The sequence below is a fragment of the Micropterus dolomieu genome, linkage group LG16 (assembly GCF_021292245.1).
Source record: "Micropterus dolomieu isolate WLL.071019.BEF.003 ecotype Adirondacks linkage group LG16, ASM2129224v1, whole genome shotgun sequence".
Taxonomy (NCBI): Eukaryota; Metazoa; Chordata; class Actinopteri; order Centrarchiformes; family Centrarchidae; genus Micropterus; species Micropterus dolomieu.
The window spans coordinates 391,689-402,353 of NC_060165.1; the positions used below are offsets into that span (position 1 = coordinate 391,689).

The following is a 10,665-nucleotide window of genomic DNA, read 5'->3' on the forward strand; positions in this document are numbered from 1 at the left end:
GCGAAACTTATAGAATACGAAATTTTTCACCGGTTCTGACATGTTTGCAAATTTTGGTGAGTTTTCGAGTATGTTTAGGCCATGTCATTTGAGCCTACTTTGCAGAAAAAAAAAAAAAATATATATATATATATATATATATATATATATATATATAATCTTAGCAAATTCAATAGGGACCTCACACGGTCGTGCTCGGGCCCTAATAATCTTAGCAAATTCAATAGGGACCTCACACGGTCGTGCTCGGGCCCTAAATATAATTTTAGCAAATTCAATAGGGACCTCACACGGTCGTGCTCGGGCCCTAATAACCAAATGCCCAATCCTAAATGCTCAAATGCCCAATTCTAAATACTAAGTTTTAGTTTTTGATTGAGACTTTTAGTTTCAAACTTTTAGTTTTAATTCTGACCCAATAATCCCTGCATAGATCTGCAGGTCTCGTCAGCTGGAAATGTTTTAATGACCTTCCAAACGGTTGCCATTTTATGTTTGTGTTTTTTTCACTGTGCTGGAGTTCTTTTATGAACTTGTGATTGTTTTATCCAGTTTGTTATTACATTTGTAACAAACTTTATCGTGTGTCTCTTCATTAAACACCCACACAAAAAAGCTGTAAAAAACGCACATAACAATAGGCTGAAGGAACCTTTTAGTCCCTTGAAAAGAGATCCGGGGACTAAAACGTTTTGGTCGAAACGTGGCTATTGTTCCTTTGCTCCACAGTCTCTCCTCCCTGTGCTCCTGCACTCCTTCATTTCACCAGCTTCTTTTCATATCTCTGCTGCTACAGAGGCACCGACCCCTGTTACCACTTCCAATACCTAAACTGAACAGGGTTTCTGCACTGATCAGAAGTTTTTCTGGAAAACTGGACAGTTCTTTGTGTAACGTAACACATGGCTGTAAACAGGAAGTGGAGATTTTAATACACCAACATTCTGTTTAGGTATGTGAAAATGTAATTATATTCTAGAAGCTTGATAAATTAGTAACAATTTTATTATTATGACTAGAACTATAAAATAGGATTTAATGGAGATCAGTCTTATCTGGTAGATGCTCAAGCCGTTTAATAAGCTCTAGTGTATTAGATTGGAGCATCCTTATCTCCGACTCTTCATGCAATTCATCCCCCTCTGTTACCCAGTAGGAAGCAAAGCTCTTGGGTATGAATGTATACATTTTGCTGCCCTGCAGAAGCTAATTCTGCAATAACTTGTTCCAGTGTAAGTAAATGTCCCTCACATTAAATGAAGTGTTGAAACATGAGTGAAACATAATTCTGCCACACTGTTTCATAGAACATATTTTTAAGGATTGGTGCAATAATATTTCCTGATAATGTTACAACTCCTTTGGCAATAAAGGAGTAATAATTATTACATCTGTTGTACTGTGATGTCTGAAGGCTTTGAGTTATTTTCGTGTGTCCAAACCACATAAACACTAAGACAAAGCAGAACAACTACAGCCTAACCTCCATAGTGCACTATACTGGCAGTCAGTTGCAATAATGCAGTGTACCATTTCAACTCACAGGAAATTATGCAAATGATGGAAACTGTATAAAACTGTGACTTAAAAACCATTATCTACAACCAACCAAAAATCTAAAGTAAATCCAGACTGCACTCAAGAGCATTCACTGATGAACTAATTCCTAAATAAGATACACTCATTTCACTAGTGGCTTGTCAGATTAGATTTTGGACACTTCATCATCATTTTGCATCATCACTGACAGGTTTAGTGTCACACCATGGTAATTTTCACATCCAGAAAATACCATGAGAGACAGTTAGTCACGGGCACTGAACACTGGATGGGTTTCCATTCCATTCTGCAAAAAACTCCAACCCGGCAGGATTGCAGGTGACCAAAATGCTGCTCGTGAGTTGAGCGAGCCTTTACGAGTTTAGAAGTGCTTGTTCGCTTGTAACCAGAGTGTTAAGTTAATCTAAAAAAATTACATATATAGTCAAGAATAACCCTTTCCAACCTCGTTCACACCAAACTAAATAGCCAGCAGGTGTGAGCACACCCTGAAGGGACTCTGTGCTGTTGTCTTTGTGTCTGCTTACTTATAGTCCTGTTTTCCGTGTGTGAAGAGGTCCTGACTGTCTGTCTCTGTGGCGCTGATGTCCAGAGAAGCATCCATCCCTCCGCTGCTTGTTAGTGCCCCCTGCAGGCTGGCACTGTACTGCTGCAGGCGCCGCCACAGCTCATTGTACAGTCGCAACAACTTAGGATACTCTCCTTCAAACGCCTGCTTCAGGAAGGATGAGGCTATATTTAAAAAAAGACATGAGCAGAGGCTGTTAGAAAACATCATATCATATTACATGTGATTTGAGTTTGTTTATTATACAGCCTGCAGACAATTTCTAATAAAAGCTACAGCCTCACCGGTCACTTTGATAAATGCATTGAAGATATGGTATTGTCCTGAGGCCCGCCTCTTATAGAAGGAAATCACAACATGTAAACAGTCCAGGACAAAACTATTACAGGATTACAGTTGATCTTTCACTTGACTAAAACTGGCAGCTAGCCTGCCTCTGTCCAAACCTAAATAACAGTGTTTATTTATGCTAAGCTAGTCTAACCACGCCCTGACTCCACATCTGTACTTACCACACACGAGATTAATATCTTGTCATCTCCTCTCAGAATGAATGACAATAAGCATTTTTCCTAAAATGTTAATTCATACAAACTTTACTGCAATATTGTTGTGCTTTTTCCTTCTTTTTCTTGCTCTCAGTTCTATCAGAGGCCCTGAAATTGCAGGCTTAGGAAATAAGAGCTGCATGACTCCAGTCTCTGGTGACGTACTGGTGATGTAATATGCTGCCTATGTTTTTTTAATTAGCAGTGTGTTGCTTTTAGGACTCCTTTTTTCAATTGTTGCCCATATTATTTTTAACTGGTTAACAACTTGGTAAAAAAAAAAAGCTTTAACAGCACAGACTAAGGGCATTGGGAGGGGAGAAAGATAGCTGGAAACAATTCAGAGGTGGACAGAACGTTTGCTCTCAGAAGATTTGAAGTACATCCCACAGTGATGGAGATATACATGAGAAAGAGAGAGACCGGGGTTCGAATCCCACTGTGAGACACCATTGTGTCCCTGAGCAAGACTAGTTGCTCTAGAGGCGTGCGACCTTTGACATTTATAGCAATTGTAAGTCGCTTTGGATAAAAGCGTCAGCTAATTGTTTGTGATTATAGAACCATTTTTTTTTACAGCTTCTATATTAAGATATAGTAGAATCAGAATCAGAATGAGGTTTATTGCCAGGTACATTTTCGAGGAATTAGCCTTGGTATATTGGTGCCTTGGAACATAAATATATAAATGTAAATATAGATAAAGTAAAGAAATCAAAAATGTACAAGTATACAAAATAATACAATAGTACTATAATACTAAATGAAAAAGAAATGCAGAAATATACAGGATATTACAAATTACATATTGCAAAAATTCACCATAAGCGTAAAAGAATTCGTGCAATGGACAGTTTGTGTGTGTGTTTGAGGGGGGGTGGCATAAGAGTCAGTGACAGGCCTCCTTAACAAGGCCTGGGTCCCCACGGAAAGAAAGTGTTCTTGTGGTGCGAGGTTTTGGTCCTGATGGACCGCAGCCTCCTGCCAGAGAGGAATGTCTGTAACAGTTTGTGTCCAATCTTTCCTGCTCGCCTCAGAGTCCTGGAGGTGTACAGGTTCTGAAGTGCTGAGAGAGCTTGTCCTGCAGCAGGGCTGGGATGATGGTGTTGAAAGCAGAGCTGAAATCCACAAACAGGATCCTGGTGTAGGTTCCTGGGGAGTCCAGGTGCTGGAGGATGAAGTGAAGGGCCACGTTTACTGCATCATCTACAGACCTGTTGGCTCTGTAGGCGAACTGCAGGGGGTCCAGGAGTGGGTCTGTGATGGATTTAAGGTAGGACAACACAAGGCGCTCAAAAGACTTCAAGACCACAGAGGTCAGGGCGATGGGTCTGTAGTCGTTTAGTCCTGTGGTCCTTGGTTTCTTGGGGACAGGGATGATGGTGGAGGCTTTGAAGCAGGGTAGCACATGGCATGTCTCCAGTGAGGTGTTAGGTTTTGTTTGTCTTGTCAAAATGAAAGAGACAAGAAGTGTTGCTTTGGAACAGACAGTCTTTATCGTCATCTACAGGCAGAGAAAGAGCCCACTTACAGCCCTGTAGGATGTTATGTTCTCAAGTTGTGGGCCTGTAAAGCATGGGAGTGCTTTTGGTCATAGGAAGGTTGATGAATATTCACTGTTTTTATCAATGTTTTGGGAGCTTTATGTTATTTGGAACGTGGTTGTATGGGCAGAAATAGAGTTTTGAAGAAAACTCCCAATAAAAGTGAACATGTAAACAGTAAATATGGCCAAGACATGGACATTTGCCTGGTATATTTTTTTAAAATTGTGTAATATGTAGTTTCTTTTCATCAAATTTACAGTTACAGTTGTGTTTCAGGTGTATTAGAAGATATTTAGTTGCATTATAATTTACAGGATGATGTTTTGATGGTGATATTGCTGTATTATGTGTGTATATATATATATATATATATATATATATATATATATATATATATATACATACACATATATATATACACACACATACATATATATACACACATATATACATATACACACATATATACACATACATATACACACACACACACACATATATATATACACATACATATACACACACACACACATATATATACACATACATATACACACACACACACATATATATATATACACATACATATACACACACATACATATATATACATATATATATATATATATATATATATATATATATATATATGTGTGTATATAGAAAGATAGATAGAATAGATTTTGTACCAGGCGAGGATGAAAATATTATAATTTCCTTTATTGCATCTCCATTTACTCTTTAATAGAAAAATAAATATTATCACTTAGGGGTGTGCTCACTTTTGTTGCCAGCGGTATAGAAATTAATGGCTGTGTGATGTGTTATTTTGACGGTACAGCAAATTTACACTGTTATACAAGCTGTACACTTACTACTTTACATTGTAGCAAAGTGTCATTTCTTCAATGTTGTCACATGAAAAGATAGAATCAAATATTTACAAAAATGTGAGGGGTGTACTCACTTTTGTGAGATACTGTATAGGGCTGCAATGATTAGTCGACGTAATCAACGACGTCGACTATAAAAATTTGTCTATGTGAAATTTCATTGCCGACGCATCGTTACATAGATGCTGTTTAAGGGAGCAATAGCAGTCTTTATATTAGGAACATTTCTGGCTGTTTCTAACTAATTTCTAACTGCAATGCACTACAGGAAGTGCTGGCGGCAGTATCGCTTCCACTGTCTGCCATGTCTGCTTGACTGTCTCTATGCATGTAGAAGAAGCATTCAAGCAAAGCAGAAAGTAACGGAGAAAGAGGTGAACAGCAGAAAGTTTTTTTTGCTTTTACAAGTTTTGTACGCTATTTAATCACTAAATACACTTTAGAGCAGTTTTGAGGCGAGAAATCAACTTTGTAGAACTCGGACCACTCACCAACAACAGAGCAGCAGAGACAGAGGAAAAGCAGTGTTTCCTATACGTTAATTTTAGGGCTGGGCATGTTAACGCGTTATTAACGCAGGCGTGCGTGCGTGAGGCGAGCACGACCGCACCCAGTACACCTTGTGCTCGACCACTTTACCTCACTGTAACAGGGAAACTTGCACATAGACTGTTTCTGCTGCTCCCTGATAAAAGAAAAATTTTCTGCTGATACCTGCTCAGAAAAAAATCCCAAGAAAACTGGACTCTGATGGTAACTTGTTTTAACAAGCTAGATAAAAGGTAATTCCCTGGCAGTGGCAAATAGCTTTGGTTTAATATTTGATTACATTATTAAACAATGTAATCAAATCAAATATTAAACCAAAGCTATTTGCCACTGCCAGGGAATTACCTTTTGAGATTTACAAGAAATATTTTATTGCTACTGTGTAAAGGGAATACTGCTGGTAAAAAGCACCTTATTTGTTTAAAGTGTTTGCAAACCACGTTATTGCACTTTTGTGTATATAGCAGTACATTTAAATCAAAAGTATACAATACACTACTTTAGAATTCATTATTCAATTTTGCGCATAACAATGCGATTAATCGCAAGAAAATCATGTGATTAATCGAGATTAAAAATTTTAATCGTTGCCCAGCACTAGTTCATTTATTAGTGGCGGCCTGCCACAATATCAACGCTGACCGCCACATACCGATTTTGTTTCTTTTTATTTTACTAGGCCTATTTAAAATCTTTTTTGATTGCAGATCAGCGCACATCCTCTCGCTCATCTCTCTCTCTCATAAACACTGCAGCACAAATCTATCCACAACACTGGCAATGTCGGAGACCCAAAAAAAAGTTATTAGTAATGAGTAATGGTTTAAAGTAAATCAAGGAACATCTGGCTCGTGATGTAGCCTACAGAACATTCTCCACTGAGTTATTGCCTAAAACCTATAAAACTACAGAAGTAGTATGAAAGGGGACTGTTGCTTTATTATTCTAAATAGACATTACATTGTTAGTGTACAGTTGTGGTTATAGTACTTGCTTTACTACTACACTGTCTTGTCTTCTTCCCTGGTTTCCCCCTGGTGTTTATTCTGAATAGTAAACCTTGTTCACTAACATTAGCTAGTTAGGCTGTGTGTTGGAGATCAGTAATTCACTTGAAAGATAAATGGTTAGGCTGTGACAAAAATAATTGTGACTAGTTGAATAATCGAATAAATAATTAACAGATTAGTCGACCACAAAAATAGTCATTATTTGCAGCCCTGATACAGTAACTGCCTTGTGTGTTGTTGCTGTGCTCAGTTTTGTCATGGTGTATGAGTTTGACAGTAAACTGTTGTCAGCAGCCTCACCTTGTTAGGTGAATTTGGCTGTTCCTCGCCCAGTTGTATTCCTCCTACACAGCGGTTTGTTTCACTTAATGATTGTGTTTCAACCTACATATTGAATTTGTGATCATTAGCAACTGTTTGGTATTTAATTATACACCTGATGATATGCCTACAAATCCCTGACTTTGTGCAACTGATGCTGTTTTGAAGGCAAAGTGTGGCCACACCAAATATTGATTTGATTTAGTTTTATCTTCTGTTCACTCACTTTGCATTTTGTTAATTAATTAATATAAATCTATTAACATGTCTATTTTTGAAAGCATTCTTTACAGCATTCCTCCACACTTTGCACAGTACTTTATTTTTATTTGGAATTTTTAGCCGTCCACAGTAACATCCTAAAACAGCTGCTCACTTTAGTTTTATCAACCAAACAGGAGGAAATAGGGCATATGTTGGGGACTATTTACAGTTGCGGATGAATCCACACATGGTGCTCTAGTGAGTATTTGAGGCAGCAGGGTGGTGTATGTGGGACTGAGTCAGAATAAACTACAGTGTGTGTGTTCATGGAGATGACAGAACATGTGACCCTGTGCAGCAGTGAGGCTCACTGAAGGGTTTTTGGACAACAGTGGAGCTCAGAGGCTGAAGAGATAATACATACTACTTGTTTGGAGATACATTAATTTAATCAACAATGACAAAGAATGAACCAAAAAGAGGGAGAAACTGAGACAATCAGTGATATAAAGGCTAATAGAAAACATCCCCCTATATTACTCACATATCAACAAAGCAACCTTCCATATTTATTTTTGTTGAAGAATATCTTCACCACACAGTTTGCGTACACACACACACAAAGCATGACAGAAACTGCAGGTTTTTCAGTAAAGTGTGAGTTTATAGCCAAGTCTGAGAGAAAGCAGCCAAATCCGCCTCTCCTGTTCTCACTTTGTTATTCCCTGTAATCAGACAACTCTACTGAAACGCCTCCATATGATCTGTGTGTGTGTGTGTGTGTGTGTGTGTGTGTGTGTGTGTGTGTGTGTGTGTGGGTGTGTGTGTGTGTGAGTGTGAGAGAGAGAGATGTTACTGGCATTTCATTTGTTGTATTTTTCACAACTGACTGTAGAGAGACGGTGAGATGGAGGAAAAGAGATGATCAGGGCAGTGAATCAACAATCAGCTCCCATTTGGAATTCCAGAGAAGCAATTTGTTCCAAAACGATCAGTTTCTCTCATTGATGCCAGTGTACTGCAATTACTGACTTAACTTTGGGATGCACACTTTCTATGTTTGTTTTCATGTTGGACTTGGCAATAGTAGAAAAGACTTCCTGGATGCAAAATCACCAATATGTCTCAGATGTTTTATCACTGCTTGTTAAATTAAATTAATTAAATCAAAGTGGTCATATTCTGCTCATTTTCAGGTTCATAATTTTATTTATGGGTAGCACAAGAATAAGTTTACACAGTTTTGTTAGACTGCACATTGCTGCAGCTCTTCTTTTCACTTTGTGTTGAAGGCTCTGTTTTAGCTATGGAGTGATGCATCTCACTTCTATTTGATCTGTGTTTGGAGTTCCACATGCGCAGTACCTAGGCAAGTACCAATCAGTAAAGCGGGTCCTGAAAATCCGTAATCACGGCTCGGTTCAGCTGTACATTATTAATTTGTAAGAAACTGGTCTTTTATAGGGTGAGGGAGGCAGCAGGCGGAGGTCTTGTCACTGTGTGCTGCAGCTCAGTGTATTTCTCCACCAGAGTTTTTGAGGACTTGCCACACTAGCCGCTAGGTGAGCATTACGACACATGTTACATAATGACAGATTACGGAAGTAAAGGCTGGACTACACTCCAGCTGTTTTCAGTTCAGAGCAGAGTTTTCTGTGGGAGATGAGAACTCCCTTTGGGGTGAACTTTGAGCTTTTTGACTTTGCAAACCTGATACATGCACAAAAAAAGATATCAAGGAAAGGGGAAAAAACAAAAAGCAGAATATGACCTCTTTAAAATTAGGGGAAAGTGCTGTATATAGTATATCTTAACCGGGAGATTCATGCTGGTATTTCAGGGGGTCAGTGAAGTACGTATAGATTATTTCTCATTAAAATCACACATACTGTAAATTCTCATATAAAAACAGGCATTTAAATAATGTCTGTATGTCAAACGTAGCAGGGAACACAGTGTGTATAGTCAAGACGTTGTGGTGGCATTCATACTGAAAACAGGAACTTGATTTCCTCTGCAGCAGCAAACACAATACACAACCTTAACACTATTAGGCTTAGGGAGGGTCACGTGATGGCACCGAACAAGATGGCTGCTTAGGTTGGAGGCTCCAGCACCACGAGTTTACTTTTTGTGTGAAAAACGTGTGAAAAACATTCGCAATTTATCACATTGTTATTTTTCCTCACAAGTTGCTGATTATAGGCTTCTCCCACTACCGGTATGCCAAACCCCCGGAAAAACAAAAATACGTCTCAACAACAGCAAAGCGCCAAGGCTACCGCTAGCTCAAAAGCTTCCCATGCCTCTTCTGTATCACCAGCGCGAGACGACACAGATGAGTCCATCTCCATTGCTAAAATTCACGAGCTTCTCTGGAAACTATCAGAGGACCAAGCCAACCACTTAGTAGACATCCGTAAGGACGTGTCAGAAACGAGAAGAGCAGTCGAGGCGATTGAGGTTAAGCTAGACGACGTGCTAACCTGGAGGACTAGCGAGGAGGCTCGTCTTGATATGCTAGAGGAGGAGGAACACATCTATGGTTTCCCAGAATGTGTTGAAGATAAAGATGCCATATCGTTTTTGAGGGCTACTCTCCCCAAAATTCTTCAGGCTGACTTCCAAGGGGGCCTAGATCTGGATTGTGCTCATCGGTCGCTACTACCACCTAAGCCTGGATCCACCCAGAGACCTTTCATCGTGCGGTTCTTGAGGTTTCAACAGAAGGAGCGGGTGAGACTTGCTAGAGAAATCGGGGACATCCACTGGCAGAACCATAAGATAAGCTTCTATCAAGACTTCTCCAAGGCCACACAGGAGCGACAACACTCCTTTCTGGAATGTAAATGTCTGCTTCACTCAGCTAAGATCCCATTTGGCATCAGCTATCCTGCTGTGCTTTCATTCACAACGCCAAACGATATAAATCATCGTTTTGATGATCCTAAGAAGGCCTTGAAATGCATCAAAAATCTTTGAGTGTCCCTGGCCTTGCAGGATGATGAGCCGCCATTTATTAGGGCCCGAGCACGACCGTGTGAGGTCCCTATTGAATTTGCTCGGATAATTTTTAGGGCCCGAGCACGACCGTGCGAGGTCCCTATTGAATTTGCTCGGATTATATTTTATTTTATTTTTTTTTAGGGCCCGAGCACGACCGTGCGAGGTCCCTATTGAAATTGCTCGGATTATATATTTTTTTTTTTTTTTTTTTTTTTTTTTTTTTAGGGCCCGAGCACGACCGTGTGAGGTCCCTATTGAATTTGCTCGGATTATTAGGGCCCGAGCACAACCGTGTGAGGTCCCTATTGAATTTGCTCGGATTATTAGGGCCCGAGCACGACCGTGTGAGGTCCCTATTGAATCTGCTCAGATTATTAGGGCCCGAGCACGACCGTGCGAGGTCCCTATTGAAATTGCTCGGATTATATATATTTTTTTTTTTTTTTTTTTTTTTTTTTT

At 39.4% G+C, this 10,665-nt stretch overlaps 1 protein-coding gene across 1 annotated transcript in view; it reads right to left on the minus strand.

The window, feature by feature from the left end:
* The window catches only part of cog5 (component of oligomeric golgi complex 5), a 35,698-nt gene that overhangs the window by 14,145 nt on the left and 10,888 nt on the right, over positions 1-10,665 (minus strand). The window contains exon 5 of the mRNA XM_046071851.1: positions 2,088-2,292. Coding sequence (XP_045927807.1) covers positions 2,088-2,292 — 205 coding nt within the window. The remainder of the gene's footprint in view (positions 1-2,087; positions 2,293-10,665) is intronic.